The 19,282-nt window shown below is 38.7% G+C and overlaps 1 protein-coding gene across 4 annotated transcripts in view; it reads right to left on the reverse strand.

Annotated features, from left to right (window-relative positions):
• The window catches only part of trpm6 (transient receptor potential cation channel, subfamily M, member 6), a 45,721-nt gene that overhangs the window by 5,888 nt on the left and 20,551 nt on the right, over positions 1–19,282 (reverse strand). For 2 of the 4 annotated variants that reach the window (XM_034298881.2, XM_026939625.3), the window contains exons 12-31: positions 17,434–17,506; positions 17,206–17,297; positions 16,987–17,121; positions 15,815–15,871; positions 15,488–15,628; positions 14,349–14,450; positions 13,016–13,281; positions 12,551–12,779; positions 11,537–11,692; positions 11,309–11,440; positions 10,756–10,884; positions 7,631–7,882; positions 6,994–7,168; positions 6,384–6,498; positions 4,349–4,542; positions 3,818–3,950; positions 1,425–2,290; positions 428–504; positions 232–331; positions 91–137 (exon numbers count right to left, since the gene is read on the reverse strand). In XM_034298881.2, coding sequence (XP_034154772.2) covers positions 91–137; positions 232–331; positions 428–504; positions 1,425–2,290; positions 3,818–3,950; positions 4,349–4,542; positions 6,384–6,498; positions 6,994–7,168; positions 7,631–7,882; positions 10,756–10,884; positions 11,309–11,440; positions 11,537–11,692; positions 12,551–12,779; positions 13,016–13,281; positions 14,349–14,450; positions 15,488–15,628; positions 15,815–15,871; positions 16,987–17,121; positions 17,206–17,297; positions 17,434–17,506 — 3,471 coding nt within the window. Of the gene's footprint in view, positions 1–90; positions 138–231; positions 332–427; positions 505–1,424; positions 2,291–3,817; positions 3,951–4,348; positions 4,543–6,383; positions 6,499–6,989; positions 7,169–7,630; positions 7,883–10,755; positions 10,885–11,308; positions 11,441–11,536; positions 11,693–12,550; positions 12,780–13,015; positions 13,282–14,348; positions 14,451–15,487; positions 15,629–15,814; positions 15,872–16,986; positions 17,122–17,205; positions 17,298–17,433; positions 17,507–19,282 lie in introns of those variants that run through there. The other 2 variants (XM_026939629.3, XM_026939630.3) reach the window with 2 other exon arrangements.

Genomic DNA, 19,282 nt, shown 5'->3' on the forward strand with positions numbered 1-19,282 from the left:
TCCAGTAGACGCCTAAAATCCCTGCCCTTATTTATTTATTTAAATATTAAGCAGGACATACTGTAAATCATGCTTTAAAAAATATCTCACCTGACCCAAAGTAAAGGATTTCTGTAAGAAATCCACGTGATCGAAATCTAAAAATGAAAACAATGACGTGTAAAATCACTGTATTGATTCCAGTATTGCTATCGTACTATCAAACTAGACATAAATAAGTAATGGGCATACTTAGCTGAGACAGACTGACAGATGTTCGGAATTTACGTCCAGCCACTCCCTTCCCTTTCCGCCTGCTCCTCCGACTCGAATCCCTTTCCAGTCTTCTCACCTGCATAGCCAATGTTACGACACAGTCTATGATACGGTATGGAAATAAAGTGGAATAAGGCTAAAAAAAAATCATTAAAAAAATGTCTTTTCTTACATCAGTTGCTTCTCCTTCTTTGATTTTGACACACTTCCGGCCAAATGATCGCTTTCTTTCAAAGATTCTGTAGACATCTGTCAGTGACAAGACACACAGATAAACATAAATAAACATAAATCAAATAAATTTCTTTCTTTTGCTTTTTTTTTAATTAGCTGGACTGCGTTATGAAGCATGCTGTGGTGCGCTACGTCACTTGCATTTGTTGAAAATGGCGGAGCATGTTACGACAGAGAAAACTACACTGTTGGTCTTTCAGAAAACATTATTTCTTGATACTCTGGGTATAAAATCATCAGGAGTATGTATGACAGTGGGCTGAAATTTGGTCTGGAATTACTTATGAGTCTATGAGACTAAATCCATCATGAAGCACGCGCATTATGCAGTGCTGAGCGGTAGCAAAGCGTTTCTTAGCGTACACAATATACTGTATATTTTAAATATCCCTTGCGTATCATCAATCTCAATCCTCCTTTCGTTTCACATCGGAGTTGATCCCATTTTACTTGACTTGAACCACCACACCTCAAAATTCTGGTCGGGTCCCAATCACCAAAACTATAGACCTGTTGTCATGATCATTCTTTTACAATTCAACCCATACCTTTAAACATGTCACTGTCTCTTATCAGATGGTCCTGTGAATATTGTGACTTGCATGTCTTTGTCTTGTATACACTCTTGTCTTTGGATTAACACGCAGGATTTTGGGATGTTGAACATAGAGCAATTGTAATTTCACTATTAAACTTCTTCGCATGGATTCTCACATACATATAGTAAGGAATAATCTACGACAGGGTGGTGTGATGCCATGACCACGCAGAAGTTAAATAGTTTCCTATAACAGCATGTTCTGAGGTGTTTTATTCCTCTTATATCTCATTGATTTGCCAATATTTTTTTTTTTTTAATTTGTTAATGAATGACACATTGTGCTTTTTTTTTATTCTACTGACCTGCAGTATGATGTCAAATAAAGACACAATACCTCTGTCCTTCTGGGCTGGATGCAGTGGTATGGGTTCCCCTGGAGCACTGTGCCTTTTTGTGGGTGTGGCCAATGTCTCCACACTAGCAGAGAGCGAGCGGCTATGACCCAGCTCTCTCTCTATGGCAAACTTCCCGCCGAAACGGCTTTGTCTGGGCATGGCTAATTCACTATCGCCACAGAATGCTGGATTCACAATGCCCAGCACGCTGTCTCTCTTGGCTCTAGTGTCAATAAACACATCATCATCCTCATACTCATCCTCTTCCTCCTCCATGGACCCCTCCTGGCTGGTCAGATGGTGTGGATCATGATCCCAGACTGTGGTGAGAGAGCTGGCACATGACTGCCCAGGTGACCCGTGCAGGTCTGACCACAAATTGGACAGAGATCCATGCGAGAGACGTAATCCTATGGACGAGTCTCCGCCAAGTCTCCATCTTGGACCTCTGTGCTCCGCCTCCAATTTTCCCAGCACCCACTTGAGCTTGCTGTCAAAGAAGCTGCCTGTACCCCCTGGCGGAAGCTCTAAGGAATTGTACGACTTGCCATGGGCTAGGCCACGCGGCAGGGAGGGTGGATTGCTGAAATAAGCCTTTGGAGATGAAGGGATGTGGCTCGGGGTGACATGCCCTTCAATGGAAGACGGCTGTGAATAGGACATGACTGTGAATCGGGGACTGGGACCAAGGTGGACAGCTTCCTGCTGCCTGTTTTCAGATGCCGAAAGAAGGTTAAGGGTATCCACAGCAAGAGCAGACAGGTCCTGCAGCTGGCCAAGATGAGCATCCAGCGTCTGCAGGCTCTCCTGGATGAACTGGACCTTCTCAGATACCTCGGCTAAGGTACCCATCATCTCCTCTGCCCTGAAACACACACACACACACACACACACAGAGTACAGCAGTGGTTACTGTTTTTAGCACACTTGTTTTAGGTTATTAAGTAGCTGCAAGTCTTTCATGGTCCTAACTAGTCTTTTTTAAAAAAAAAATAAGTATGAGTACATGTTTTTTGGTAATCGCTGGATACCAATACCAAGAGATGAGTAACATACATTTTTGTTTAAGATGTTATAGCATTTAAACAGTATCTTTAATACGCTGTGAGGGCACCTTGACTTGTGAGCAAAGTGTATACCATGGCAAAAGGAGGTGCACATCTCAGTGCTCAGTGCTCGCAGAAGTGAATTGCTCTCACATGTAACAGCTGAGTTTTTCTGTCAGTAATATACTTTGACATCGCTACTTTTTACAAAAGCATAAATATATTTTACCAAAATAACATGGAAATTATTTAGATTAGTTTCTAACCTTGTTTTGTGCAAGCGGTCAGTCTGCCTAGAGATGTCTATTCTAAAACCTTGCTAGCTAGGTGTGATTACTTTTTGGATAGTTATGTGGCATATCGAAATAGACATAAACCTAATCAATTCAGATTAGAATCCGACTGTTTAAATGTCCGCAATGCTACTGCGCTGTTACAACATGATCAAAACAGAGAAGAGCACTTACACGCTCTGTAAAGAACAGCAGACCAATTTTTAAAGTTTTTAAATGACCTAATAAAAATTAGACACTTGTAAATGCTTTATTTACTATGAATCAGGGGATCTGCTATGTGAAAATGAATAATAATGCAATATTAGTTGTGATAATGTGGAATAAATGCTTTGTTAATACCTAGTTATGTAAATTATTGAGCATAAATTAATCATCTAAATTCACATCTTATTAGTGTATAATTGGCAACATGTTTTAACCTGTAGGTTCAAGGTAGAGTAGTGTTACCAAACGACATTATTAAAATAATTTTAATCAACAAAACAGAAGAGAGTGAACGAATCAGCAGTTATTTCCCCCGACCGATGTTAGCATGAAGAGATAAAACTTCAATAATTCTTTGAAATTTGAATTTTGTAATGTTTATACATGTAAAGGTAGTCTGGGCATCTTTCAGTAAAATTGGAATGAAATCTTTAAATGTGATTTTGGGGGTGATCAGATTTTAAAATGATAGCCCTTTCCAGGTTTTCCTAATTTGTGTTTCCTTTTTGTATGTATTTTAAAAAAAACAAGTATTTTTCATAATTATATATAGCAGAAAATGTCAAAATTTGACCATGTGAAGGGACATTATATATTGTCTATGTGGTTCACGCAAACAATAACAAACTTTTTTAGCTTTTAATGTCTACTTGCGTGCTAGCTTGCCACATTATCATTGACCTACAGCTCTCTGCTCAGACTCTAACCCAGAGGTCACAGCTCCTGCCCTGGTGTCTTCTATAGGTCACCCATTGCTTTGACACGCAAATGTTTTAAGTAAAAATATGTCTATATGTTTAAGGTAAATAATTGAAGTTGGTGCCGATGGCTCGGGGGGAGACGTACTTGTCGGCAGCAAGGCGGATCCGGTTAATCTGGCTGCAGTGCTGGTTCTCATGTTTGTCACGGAAATAGCCAGCCACACATTTTTCCTCAAATTCAAGCAGCTTCTTCAGATCATCAGGAGCCAAGAACAGTTCTGGAAGAGAGAGATATTCAATATGTACAAGAGTGGCCATTGTAAAAATTTCAAAGGAACAATCTGTTGATATTTGTGATATGGCTACTATGAAATGAACAATACACACTAAAAATGGTATGGAATTTCTCATATTACTCTTGAATAAATAATATGAGGATTGTCTTATTGTTATGGGGATGTTCTACTGACACAATTACTAAAGCAGTTGTGCCTTCGCCTAAATCTAAGCACTTTTGCCACTTTTAGTTTTTTTATCATAAAGGCTACAGTTTTTGTCAAAAAGCAGTTTTTCTCAGCCTACAAGGTCAAAACTGTCAGATATTCCTATTCCTGGGGGGACATTTGCAAGATGTACAAACATACCCAGACACACACACACACACACACACACTCACTAAGGACAGAGCCTCTGTCATGTGTGGATGTCCGTCTATGTTTCTGCCAGACTGCCTTCACACACAAGGCCATGTGACTCAGGATGATCAAAGGCGGAGGCAGGAACGGCTTTTTGTGATAGGTCATGATGTAACGGTATCGGTTGCAACGCCACAGCTGGTTAGATATGGTCTTCATGTGGATGTAAACATTACTGTGGGGTGTAAAACATACACAAAGAGATGACAGAGCTGTTTCAACTCGTTTTTGTTTTCAGCATTTACATTTTCAGTCCAAATCTGACAAACACAAAATACTAAAAACTTACAATCTGGATAATTTAGATCAATTCAAACCTTAGTACAGAAACAGATTTCTCAAAAACTTGCCTTAAGCACATTTCTATGATATTAATGTTGGGAAATGGTGCAGTTCCCACATTGTTTGCACTCATAAAAGAAACCGAGCCTTCAAATCTCCCTACACCAAATTTAACCCTTGGATACATATCAGCATTTAATTATCCTGTAAATCACAGACTTTCTAAGATTAAAAAAAAGTCAGATTATGTCAAGTTATGTCATGGCCTTAAGCTTGATATCCGTTTTATATACAGTGCCTTGTGAAAGTACTCAACCCCCTTAAAAGTCATCAGATTCATCTGGATTACAAATGACACCTATACAGGTTGTTCCAGCCAGTATTTTTATTGCAGACCAGTATGCTCTTAAAGTAAATTTTCAGTCAGCATTTTTTTGTCAGCAGATCTTAATAAAAATAAAAACTGAAAAATGCTGCTTGCATAAGTATTCAACCCCTTCAAACTAGTATTTGCTAGAACTACCTTTTACTGCAATAACAGCTTTAAGTCTGTTGGGGTAAGTTCCTACCAGCATTGCATACTGTTTGGGAGTGATTTTCACCCATTCTTCCTGGCAGATTTGCTGCAGGTTCTTCAGGTTGGTTGGATGTTGTTTGTTGACTGTAATTTTCAAACAGTGTCACAGATTCTGATGGGATTCAGATCTGGACTTTGACTTGGCCACTGTAGAACATTCACCTTTTTTTGCATTGCTTTGGCCGTGTGTTTGGGACCACAGTACTGCTGAAAGGTGAAGTTTCTCCCAAGCTCAGGTTTTTTTAGCAGACTAAAGCATGTTTTCTTGTAATAGCCCCCTGTATTTTACTCCATCTATTCTCTGTTCAATTCTAACAAGAAGCCCAGGTTCTGAGAATGAAAAGCGTCCCCAGAGCATGATGCTGCCACCACCATATTTCACTGTAGGAAAGGTGTTAATTGAGGTGTGGCCTGCATTAGGTCTGCGCCACACATAGAGCTCTGAAACTTGTCTCGGACAAATAGTCTTAATCTTGGTCTCACCAAAAAACCACATCTTCACTGGGTCACTCCTTTTATAGGCCTTTTATAGGCTCCCCTCTCATACAGTCCTCAATTAAGAGCTCTTGAATGGTTGTCTGCTGTCACTCCACTCTCAGCCACTGTACTCCTTCAGAGTGACTGTTGGCCTCACTGTGGCTTCCCTCACCAGTCTCTGTCTTGTTTTTGTGCTGAGTTTTGAGTGACAGCCTTGTCTATGCAGTGTTTTGGTGGTGTGATGCAGCTTCCACTTCCTCACTATTGATCCAACAGTGCATATTGGGATGTCCAACCTCTTAGATACAATTTCTATACCTTAGATACAATACCCTATTCCTTAGTTATGAAATTCTATTATCTCAGCTTAGAATTCTCCTCATATTTCATTGTCACTCCTTTCCTTCAGACTGACCGTGTCTTTCACTGACAATATCTTTCATCTGGAGCTTCCGGAACCTGCTACTTTCACAAGCAGCATTTTTCAGCTTTTGATTTTCTTTGAAATACTTGCTGACCAATAATTAATTAACTGACTGGTCACTGTAAAAGAACATGAGATTGCAATAAAAAAAAGTACTGACAGGAAGAATATGTGTATTTGTTATTCAGAAAAATCGGATAAATTCTAAGGGGTTTGAATATATGTGCAAGCCACTGTATGTACAGCTGGTGCATACTTGTAGAAGGCGATAAGGAGGTTGACCATGATGATGTACTGCATGAAGAGGTAGACGGCCTGCAGCAGTGGGTTGAGGAATGAACCGGGAGGACAATCGGGATCTTCTTCACAGGCTGTTAAAAAAAAAACCAACAACAACAACAACATAGGGTAATGCAGACAAGTTAGTCCTCTCAGCTCAGAAAAATCATCCATTTACTCTTCATGATGTTGGAAAAACATGCATAAAGAATCAAATTCTTGCTATGTCCATAATTATTTATCATCCATTATTTCTACTACATGCCACACAGTCGGATAAAGCTTAATGTATCTAACATACTGTCAGTGGGCATCTCCTACTTTAAATATAATAGTGAAAATGTAGAAATTCCTAAATAATGTCTATATTAAATAATATTAATGAATAAATCAATGAATGTTGCTGTGTTTAAAAGTAATGTGCTTCACAGTAGGCTTGCGATCGATTGACGATAGTATTGCGCATGGCTTTGGAGAGGTGTAGGCTCCAACCAGATGAGTCTTTCTGTCTGTCTGTATGTATTGTACGTATGTATGTCCTTCTTTCTTACTCTCTCAGGAAGTATTTCTTTATTTCTGTTACCCACGGTTAATCTCTCCAGCATAGACCTCCCCGAACATCATGAAGTAGGGCTGGAAGAGCACTTGCTTCAGCAGGTTCCAGGACGGTTCCTCGTGTGGATTTAGGATGGACCACCGAGGTGTGCCGAAACTCACCAGCACAATGCCCATGATGACCACAATGTAGAACATGTTCTTCATCTGTAACATCCCCACACACAAACACACACACGTGTCATTGAAATTTACATGTAAATGAACACTTTACTCGGTTCGGTTCATGTACACTAATACAAAGAAAGAAAACCAGACCATACTAAAAAAAAAAAAAAAAAGGTGACTCTGTAAAAGTAGAGATGCATCGAATCCATTTTTTCAGGCCAGGTACATGTAAGAGTACATGATTATTGGTACTTGCCCGTACTGATACCAGTAATGAGTACTGCTTATTATTTATCAATTTTATTTAAGTGTAAGTAATAGCCACGAACAGCAGACATGTCACATCCATGTTCATACACTTACGCTACCAGGATTGTTGATTCTTTATAATGATAGCTAGTTGATTGGTATTGATGCATCCCTACTTAAAAGAATTGACTGTGTCCTTGGGTAGGTGTGAAAATTGTCCCTTAGGACAGTATCAATAAAATGAAAACATACCATGTTGGAGATCATGGTGAGGTAGGGTCCAGCTTGCTGGTTAATGGCCAAGAGGTCTAGCAGACGCACAAACCAAAAAATGATGTCCAGGCAGTAAATGATGCGCCCAACTGTGTGGCTTAGACCCGTGTACCAGCGCAGCGCCATGCCCGTGAAGAAAAGAATGATGGCAACAAAGTCATTCATGTTCCAGTATTCGCTGAACCACATTTTCAGTTTTTTGCTGAACTGTCTAGGCTCAGACACCCACACCTGGATAAGAGAGAGCAAATTTTCACATTTTTTTGGTAGAAAACATTCAGCAGGTTTTTTAAGCTGGTTTATGTGTCACACCTGTACGTTACTTCCAGTGTCTATGTATGTTTTCTCTTAGCAGTGAGCTGAGCTTGTGTGTGTGTGTGTGTGTGTGTGTGTGCGTGGCTGTGAGCAGAGCAAAAGCAGCAAGCAAGATGAAAAGCTGCTAAACCAATAAATAAAATCTCAAATGCATACTTATTCTGCATCTCCTGTGCTCTCTGAGCAGCCTAATGTTAAGATTGTTAAGGTATGCTTTGGGGCAGGGAATTCTCTCTCTCTGTGTGTGTGTGTGTATATATATATATATATATACATATATATATATATATATATATATATATATATATATATATATGTACAGTGAGGTCCGCCAGTATTTGAACAAAGACAGAGTTTTTGTGATTTTGCCTTTATACACCACCATGATGGATTTGAAATAAAACAATCAAGATGTGAACGAAGTGTAGACTTTCAGCTTTATTTTAAGAGGTTCCACAAAAATATGGCATTTACCATTTAGGAATTACAGCCATTTTAAGCAAAATATTTCCATTTTCAGGGGCTCAAACGTATTTGGACAATTGACTGACAAGAAGTTAATTGACCAGGTGCGGTCCATTCCCTTGTTAGATAAAAGGTCTGGAGTTGATATTAGCTATTGAGTTGGCATTTGGCAGCTGTTCGACTGGAGCTACCAATATGAAGTCCGAGGAGATTCATATGCAAGTGAAGGAGGCCATCATTAGGCTGAAAAAACAACATAAATCTATAAGAGAGATACCAAAGACCTTAGGTGTGGCCAAATCAACAGTTGGGTACATTCTTAAAAAGAAAGAAAGCACTAGTGAGCTCAACAACACCGAAAGGCCTGGAAGACCATGGAAGACAACTAAAGTGGATGATCGCAGAATCCTTTCCTTGGTGAAGAAAAACACCTTCACAACATCAACAGAAGTCAAGAAGTCATAGAGCATGCTTTCCACTTACTAAAGTCAAGACTGAAGGCAGAAAGACGCACAAACAAGTAGCAACTGAAGGTGGCTGCAGTGAAGGCCTGGCAAAGCATCTCCAGGGAGGAAACCTCCATTTGAGTTTGAAATCTCCATTTGAGTTTTGAGAACATGGGCCCCAGACTTCAGGCAGTCATTGACTGCAAAGGATTTTCATCCAAGTTTTAAAATTACAGTTATATATACAGTTATGTCACTTTGTCCAAATACCTTTGAGCCCCTGAAAATGGAGGTACTTTGTTGAAAATGATTGTAATTCCTAAATGGTAAATGCCATATTTTTGTGGAACCTCTTAAAAGAAAGCTGAAAGTCTACACTTCGAACACATCTTGATTGTTTTATTTCAAATCCATTGTGGTGGTGTATAAAGGCAAATTTAAAAAAACTCTGTCATTGTCCAAATACATCCGGACATATATATATATATATATATATATATATATATATATATATATATATATATATATATATATATATATACATACACACACACACACACACACACACATATATATATATATATATATATATATATATATATATATATATATATATATATATATATATATAATTCTATTCTTTTGTGTTTTTTCTGTCACTGGTGTCGTAATGTGTAAAGTTATGGAATGAAAAATGTCATCAAACATTGACAACCAGCTTGAAATGTAGCTAAACTGTTCCAGCGTACAAGATCAATGTTTCATTTTCTTGTTACTTCTCACTGCTTTTCTCACAATAACATCTGGCCAATGCATATTTAAGTTTAAACAGCCTCAGTGTTCGTCACGTTTCAAGCGTACTGTAAACAATTGCATTGGGTGAATGATTAGCAACACCGCTGCTAATTTACACCTCTGAGAAAGACAGAAGAAGAAACAATCTCTTAGAGAAAACTGGTATAGAGATAAGAGAAGACCTTTGATTCCAGTAAAACAGATAAAGTGGGCCTTCAGTTTATTTTTTAACAGCTTGGGACACTGAAGGAATCCAGAATAGTAAAACACATTTAACTCCCACTAAGCGCTGGAGGTGCCTGGGCTTTTTTTAAGCAAAGATAGAATACGTCAACTCATAAATTTTGTGCTGATAACATTGAAAAGAAAGTATGAAATAGACAGTAATACTAAAATGAAGTCAAATATACTCAAAAACATATTTTGTTAAGTATATTTTTTATTATACTGTATATGTTGCATGTCAGTGAATATTTCTGAGATGTTTCACACCATAACATAACGAATAAACGTATAAATGATATAAAGTTAAATGTTTGCACCTGACCTGATGTTTTGAGGCTCAAAACTTCAGATAATTGTCAGATTGTCGTATAAGATACCTTTTAGTTTCAAGTTCTACTTCCTTACATTTCAGAACTAGTAAAGTTTTCCCACATGCTCATTTCCCGGCCATGTACTAATAGCGAAGTCGTCACCTCATGATCAGGACCTTGACCTCCTGTAACCTCAGAGTAAATGTACTGATTTGCATACTGTTTGCTCTTCCAAGCCCCAGTGGTGTTGAATGATGGACATGACCAATGTCCAAATTGCTTGGGATCAAAACAGTTCTGATAAGCACTTACAAAGCCTTGCCCTAATTGTAGCACAATGAGAACTGCCTTGAGGGAAGCATGCTTCACAGGCTGTGGAACAACTACTGACAGACCACCAAGGAGGCATAATATCACCAAAATTTTGGCGTATCAGTCTACCTGCTCTTGCAGATGACAATGTGCGCAAAACATATAGTGTGTGAATTGAACAATAATAATCCCAGCCACCTAAAAGTTAAAATTGAACATTCTGCTTTAGACTCACCTCCCTGATCTTGTCTACAGCTGTGGATGAGATGTAGGCAAAGACCAGCCATTCCGGGACACTGGGTCTCGGCTCCATCCGCACCAACACCGTGTAGGAGAAAAGCGCGAGGAACGTCAGGTAGGACATCTACAAACAACACACACTGGATCTCATAGATATAGACAAATAAGGTTGAGAGAGATATAGACAGAGAAAGAGGGAAAACGTAAGATAAAAGACATAGACATAGATCAACAGTGTGGGTCAGAAAAAAGAAAGGAAGGGAAGAAGACAGTAGATGGACATACGGAAGATGACTGGGATAAAGAAGTAGAATATGATGAATATGCGAAATATAAATATAGAATAAATATAGACAGGCAGACAAAAAGTGAAAGTGAGAATAATGGGAATAAATGACAGATAAATGGATGGAGACATGCAGAAAGAAAGTAAGAGAAGCAGACAGATTAAGGGAAATATATATATATATATATATATATATAGAGAGAGAGAGAGAGAGAGAGAGAGCAAGAGAGGAGTTATCTTAGGTAAGAGGTAGGAGACTTACAGTGTGTACCCAGAATTTGACCACAGGCGCATTGTAAAAGTCATAGACCTTCCTGGACCACGGTAACCACCATGCAACAAGGCCTGGTCTGTGCTTCACACGGCTCCTCCCTCTCTCCGCATCACTCTCATCCTTCAGAAAAGAACAAACCGCCAGAACATATCAGTATTGTACAGCCAATTATCAGCTACTGAGTAAGGAAAAACAATGATGAGATGTTTCTCTCACTGCTTGCATCACATCTTCAGTTTCTGGCTCTCCAAAGCTCCCGGTGTCCCTCCCAAACTGCATGGCCTCTTGACTCTGAGGCACGTGGGACATCTCGGCCTTGCTCTTAAACTCCAGCAGCTGGATGCCCACGGGGAGCAGGATACTCAAAATGATCTGCGTTAAAAAAACAGAATAATGGTGACTAGTTAATGGTGCACACAAAATATTTTTCTTTGAAATTGTCACTATAATTTTTATAGGACACTAACATAGATTTTGAAATACGAAAGGAAATCTCCTTGACTTTAATAGAGCCACGAATAAGGTCTAATATATTTGTTCATTGGAGAAGAGCACTAAAACACATTTATAGTGACAAAGAGGCTAGTATTGATATTGTGGGATTGAGATTTGTATCTACATACATTCTCCAGTAAACACTATCATTTGCTGATGAGCTTGGTATGCTACACTGTCAGTAGAAAAAGGTTACAAAACTGTACCTTTCTTACCATATTTTGTATCTTTAGTGTGCATCTTTTACTTAGTGTACCTTTAAAACATTACTTTAAAAGGTATAAAAGTGGTCCTTAAAGTCCAATTATGTACTGTAAATCATTTTTCAAGGTACATTATGTTCACATTACCAGGTAAAAGACACACTAAAGGTACAACAGATGTACCCTTAATGGTACCTCCCCAGTGACAAGTAAAGTTACCATTTAGTACCCTTAATTTCTGACAATGTATAGCTGTTTGTAACTGTTGGAAAGTCTCTAAAATGGTCATCTTATTCTTTACAGTTGTTCATTCTCCTCATTAATTGTTTTATATAATTTTAATATTTATATCATATTTATATAATAATGTAATATTCTGAACCCAAAGGCCAACACTGTGTGCAGAGAAGTTGGCTTTGAGTTTGTACATTACATTAGCTTTATGATACTACTAATCCTTCATGTTCCACCACAAAGAGCATCACAGAGTTAAGACAAGAACACATTTGAACACCGGCACAATAGTCAAGACCTTTAACCAGGAGTTCTTCCTCATGTTCAAGCGGCCCATCCACAGGTCGGTGAGGAGCATCTGGGTGCATGAGTGGGCCACGAAGGGCCTGTGGCCCGAGGCCACTGCCATCTGCAGACAGGTGAAGTTGCTCCAATCAGTCATCTCCCAGGTCAGCAGCTTCATGGCCATGCGCTCATTCTCCTTGAAGGCCTTGTCTAGTAGATCCACAGCAAGCTGGCCAAACTCTCTTGAAGAAAAGACACACAGACATCACACTTGTTCTACAATGAGGGAACGGTCAAATCAAAAATCTTCAGATTTTAATGTCTTAGCCACACTTCTTCAGAGTTAAAATTGTGACAGCCTTGGCAATATTTACTTTGAGCATGGTTCCTTTATCTATCTATCCAAAATAACCAACAAAACAGTGTATTTATTTCATATTGGTATACAATCTAAAAAAAAAAACAAATAGAAACTGACAGAGAATTTTTCTTGAGCTCATCAATAATGCTGTCATCCATGTTGCTTTCCTTGGCTTCGCTGGCCATGGCCTGGTACAGCCTACATGCCACCACAGCTCTGGCCATGGCCTGCATGCCATGCTGCCACAGGAAGAGTGCCAACTGCTGCCGCCGCTTCAATACTGCCCACACAAACAGGTCATTGAAACTGTAGACAAACAGGGACGAGCTGCCCAGCTCTGCCACCACTGCCTCCATGTTATTAGGCACAGATTCTGATTTCATCTAGAACATAAAATAAAAAATACATACATATGAAAAAGTTTTATTTATGCAGCACCTCTGCCTGGACTGGGTGATGACCTCTGAGACTCCTGCTCATCAGCTATTAAAAGTCCCACTCACTGCTATTCGAGCATAGTTAATCTCTGCCAGGTTCCCAGCAGCCACAACCTAACATTGTACCTACTTTAGCAACCCACTCTGGAGCTCCAGAACCCTGAACCCAGAACTACACTATATGGCCAAATGTATGTGGACACCTGTCCCATTACACCCATATGTGGGCCTTCCTGAATGTCTTTGTATGCTGGACTTTTAAGAGTTCCATTTACTGGAAATAAGTGGCCCCAAAATGTCCAGCATGGCAATGCCCCTGTACGCAAAGCAAGCTCCGTAAAGACATAGTTTGTCAAGGTTGGTGTGGAAGATCTCGAGTGGTTTGCACTGTGCACTGACCTCAACCTCAATGATCACTTTTGGGATGAATTCGAACACTGACTTCGCACCAGGCATCCTCACCTGACATCAGTGCCTGACTTCACTAATGCTCTTAGTAGCTGAATGAGCAGAAATCCCCACAGCCATGCTCCAAAATCTAGAGGAAAGCCTTCCCAGAAGAGTGGAGGTTATTATAACAGCAAAAGGGGGAATAAATCTGGAATGGGATGTTCAACAAGCACATATGGATGTGACTGGTCAGGTGTCTACAAACCTTTGGCCATATAGTGTGTGCTGTTACCTACAAATGATCTATGTCACTTGGAAGTTCTTGTCATGTTGCCTCTGTAGACCAAGCCTTGCCTATCAATGCCATACCAACTTGAAACGCTGCAGAGCCAATCTGTCCAGAGTTACCACAGTCTCACGTGAAGTGATGGCTCACTTGGTTAGTACTAGCTGGTGATGGTTTGTAGTATTTTCTATTTTCTCAGACTGACATCTCGTGTCATGTATTACAATAAACCAGCAAACTAAATAATTGAGTGTTTCACTGAATTAATAAATATTTCATTTGATTATTATGCCTGTGATTCACCGTGAGGATTTTTTTTTTTTTTCATTTGACTGACCTTCCGTCTGTAAGGATCTGCAGTTCTGTAGAATTGAGGCTGTGGTTGATCAGCTGGCTCTGTGCAAGTCCTTCTGGATGCTGAATGCTCCCGACTGTCTTCCTAGCCAACATGGCAACAGCTCAATAAAACAGTTCTATTACATCTATGGCATATTATAAATTATTACTTGGATAACTACTATATATAACCCTGATATTAATGATATGTGAAAAATCTGGATATGTGGTAATTAAAATGGTCAAGTGTGGAGTTATAATGGCAAATTCTGCTTATAAATCTTTTCCTGTTTGGGCTGTATTTAAATTAAAGTTGGGCGTATTCACTGTTCGGTTTCACTACTGATTGTTTTCTGTGCTTTCCATTCAGATTATGCAAATTACCTGCATGAAGTCAGAATCAGATATAGACACATCTCTGATTAGACAAACTCCACCCCATGTGCATAACTCTTGCCTAAATTCTGAAGAACGCTTAAGCTCAAGCCAGGAGTGATGTTTTAATACCTGGACACCTTCTTGTACACATGTGCACACATGCCAAGATCTTTTGACATTAAGTCACACGGTGGCCATACTATAAAAAGCCACAAGTAATGACAGACATTCCCTGTTCCTCTTCGTGTCCAATTCTCACCCACTAGCTACCTCTCCCCTATCATTTGACAGCTACCAATCTAGGAGGGTAAAGGCTATCACATGCTTCTTCTGAGACACATGAAGCCAGCCAAGCGCATCTTTTCAAACTGCTGTTCATGCTGTGTCACGGGCCAGTGTAACACACTTGGAGGAAAGCACTATCCACCCCGTTCTGCATGCACTGAGCTCACAGATGCCCATGATTGGCTAGTGTCGCTGTGATTGATAGGGGAGAGAGATGAAAACTGGGTCATTCATAAATCAGAACGTATCAGAACTCCTGAGAAGTTTCCAAAGGAAATGTCTGCCACTACAAATTATTTTTTTATAGTATGGTCACCATGTGACTTAATATCAAAACATCTCGGGAATGATGTTAGGTTTAAGGTCTGAACAGCGATGTGTGCAATTTCAGTATTATGTCCTTACTAAGTGTGCATAACATTACTCTTTATGAAGGTTGAGTAGGTTGAGCAGGATGAGCGGTGTTTATGGACAGACCTTCGGTTCACTGTGAATTCGGTTATATACAGCTTTGAAGCTCTTGCTCCTGTATGTGCTCCGATAAGCTCCTCCTATCAAATATTCAATGACCATACCAATATCGATCAGAGAGATCTTATATTTCCCAGGAAGGCGGCACTGGAGATGACACAAAGGCAAAATAGCATTTAATGGTAATCTCTAAACAAAGTAATAATTGGCTTTCAATCTAGTTCCTCATAATAAAGGTGGCATCACAAGTATGCAAGTCATGTTATTAACCTGGGACAACATTTCTAAAATACACTGAAAGTAGCTTTAACTAATGTTTTATTTAACTCCTACCTGTTTGGCATCCTCAATGATATGGCGTAAGAAGTGATCTGAGGAGCCCTGGTGCTTCTGTGAAGGGAAGAAACAATTTGTATAGTATAGCTTGATGAGGGTAAAAGTGTAGGTTTTGTATCTGTATAACATCAAGCAATTTTTCAATATCGAACAAAAAAAGAAACATTCGTATTTTTTATAGAAATATAATCAAATCAATTACTCCTCCAGATGTATACAGATGAGTGTTCACTGAGTTTCAAAATTTCATCAAACTTACTTCATTTCAGCAAATACTGTAAATTATTAAAATAACCTTTAACAAGGAAACAGTGGTAATATTAAAACAGTGTTACATGCAAGACAGCTCTGCTTTATGTATTCATTCGGATAAGAAAAGCAAAGAGATTAGTCTTTCTGTTTGTACTTCTACAGAGTCCTGTGCAAGCAGTGCCACTGCAATATCTCATAGAATATAAATAGTAACTATTAGTAATAGTAACTATTCAACTAGTAACAAAAAAGTAATCGACTAGTCATCTTTTCCATAGTTAAGCAATGCAAAACTGATTCATGACATTGCTATTTTTAGGCTATTTTATTAGTGGACAATAAATCTTTGTATCATATACTACTTAAGGATATAACATTTTTTAAAATGTGCCTGTTTTCTCAGCTGAAATTGTTAATTCTGAAACTGAGAATGCGCAGCATGGAAGCTTGTGTCCGTAAGCTTGAGTCCTGCTTATAATTTAATAAACAGCCTTTCTTGGATGGAGGTGCCATGTCTACAGCAGCGTCTGTTTTTTTCAGGCTGATAATGACTCATCATGAGATTTGAACCACTATGTTCAAGTCTGGCATCAGTAGCATCTGAAAACGAGTCAGGAGCTGCATCCGTACCGAATGCTACAGCAATGCACAGCACTGGTCACAACAGAATTCATTACTCTACAGTGCAAGGATGTTATTATTAAAATTTTTATATAGCCTTAAAGAAAAACAAAAATAATTGCAGGCCTCTAGTGTGATATATTATAAGAATAACAAAGAACATTTAGCTGCCTTCTTGTACCACTCTTAATAGTCGATATGTCCACAGAAGCGACTAGCGAATGTATTCGTCGGCTAGGTCACTAGTCTTTGGAACCCCTACAGAATAATTAAGTGAACTGTACTGAACGTGTTACCATGTTATAGAGCTCCTCCAGGCGAGACACTGTCAGGAAGTGCTTCATGGTCACGCCATTCTCAATAAGCAGCTTCACAAAACTGACCCGGTCCATCAGCAAGGCGTTCAGCATGGCGTGCTCCAGGGCCCCCACCTTCAATACATCACCACAGCACTGCATTAGCACAACTCTTATCACATCATGCTATTCCGTTATATCCTGTACATCATACTGCACCTTCCAGTGGTGTCCATATACCAGTACATGTTGCTGAGCAATGTCAGCTCTGTCCCAGGCCAGTGTAATGCTTAATTTGTCTGCTGGTGTGCCTTATAACACAATGCATCATGGGTTAACATAAAGAAGAACAGTTAAACCAAGATAAACTAAGGCTGTTTGCATAGTATTGTTTGCATATATAACAAAAGTATTGTTCTTCTGAGAATTAAACTGCGATTCCTATACCTCTTAGTGAAGCTGTCAAAATAGCCACATCTGCTTCCAAATGGTCCTCTGATTCTGAGTCAAAAATGGTGATCTGAAATTAAAAAAAAAAGGTCAGGGTTCTTTGGATAGTTAATGGGTATTAGCTTCCTCAAAGAGCTAATATGTAGTCTATCCCCAGAGGAATAGACCAAAGAACGCTTTAGGGTTTTGAAGGTAGTTTGAACATTTTTCCAAGAGAGTAGTGAGTATATTCTATGTAAAGGTATAATATATGCAAGACATGCTGAGCAAAAAAAAAAACTCCTCTAAATGGAACATATTGGCAACATATTTTATTTTTGTTTTTAGTGGCACATCTCATTTGCATATAATTCCGAAATGAAAAACCAATGAACACCACCCAAACAGCGCCGAATTTCGTACATGCTCTATTTTAGCCATTTCCTATTCGCAAATCCTGTGGCTGGATGGAAGAACACACACATCACTAAACACACATTACACAAACATACTGTATATGACGTGTTTGCTATCCACAGTTCGTAATTCAGCAATCTTCTCAGGTTTTTCTCAAGTCAGGGTTTTTGCTGTGAGTCTGATGTATATGATCCAAGCCATAGATACCAAAGAACTACATTCAGAGCTGACACAGATATACATCAGACATCCCCCAAACAGCTAATATTTACCATCACACACAGATGCACACACAGAGAAAGGTAGAGAGTGGCGGAAGGATGAGAAAAGGCATAAACGATGATAAAGCAAGAGAAACAGTGAAACTGAGAAGTGTGTGATAAGTTGATGAAATATGAAACATGATTAAATTAAGGCCAGCGATTTTTACTCCTGGTACTGAAGAGTCACAAAACTGTACAGAACAGAAACTTTGTTTGATTCAAGTTTTCAAGTCGTCTGTGATTTATCACAGATTTATTTTGTGAACATAATCAAACCTTTCAAACATTAGGTTCATTATTTTAATATGTACATTAATATTCTGGCTATTTGTTACAGCCATAGAGCTTTTTATTTTTGAACTTTCCACTCACAGAACACATTAGGTCCATTAGGCCCTCACACTGAGTTAGAGGTTTTCAAAACACTGTAATATTTAACTCTGTAGTGCTAGTGAGAGACACAGAGGAGAAAAAGGACAGTAAGTACAAAGACACAGGTGCACCTGGTGAGATATCCAACATGCAGACACAACAACTGCTGTTTATTATTAAACAAAAAAAAAAAGAAAAGAAACGCAGACAAGAGAGAACAATAGAAGGAAAACACACAGAGAGAGAAAGAGACAGACACAAGGCTGTAATAAGATCACTGGGAATTTCCTGAGTTTGCTAATGATAATCAGAATAGATATTATATGTAGAGATCAGTTATACAGATAAAAGAAATGATTCAGAGCAGCAGAAATAAAGGGTAGAAAAGAAAAAAAACCTTCAATTTCCTGATGGAAACACTAAACCCCTGTGCATAGGCATATAACCACTATTCCAAAAAAAAAACAAAACAAAAAAAAACAGAATTCCAAGTGTTTTTTAATCAGCTAAACGTGGATTTATAATTTTAAGTCACAATTTTAAATATATTCTTGAATTGAGTGAAACTAAAAGTTGCTTTGTAATTATTTTCTACTATCTGTATGTCTACTCTCTATGTAACTGTGTCTATCCTCATGTAAAGATACAGAATTGTCCATGTCAAGGGGTCAGATTTGGGACAGTTTGTAATTTTGATTATTTTAAATCATTGAGATTGTGTCAAAAAATATTTCACAATAAAATTATGATCAAATCTATACACCGATCAACCATAACGTTAAATCCACTGACAGGTAAAAATGAATAACATTGAT

This window comes from Pangasianodon hypophthalmus, chromosome 24 (genome assembly GCF_027358585.1).
Source record: "Pangasianodon hypophthalmus isolate fPanHyp1 chromosome 24, fPanHyp1.pri, whole genome shotgun sequence".
Taxonomy (NCBI): domain Eukaryota; kingdom Metazoa; phylum Chordata; class Actinopteri; order Siluriformes; family Pangasiidae; genus Pangasianodon; species Pangasianodon hypophthalmus.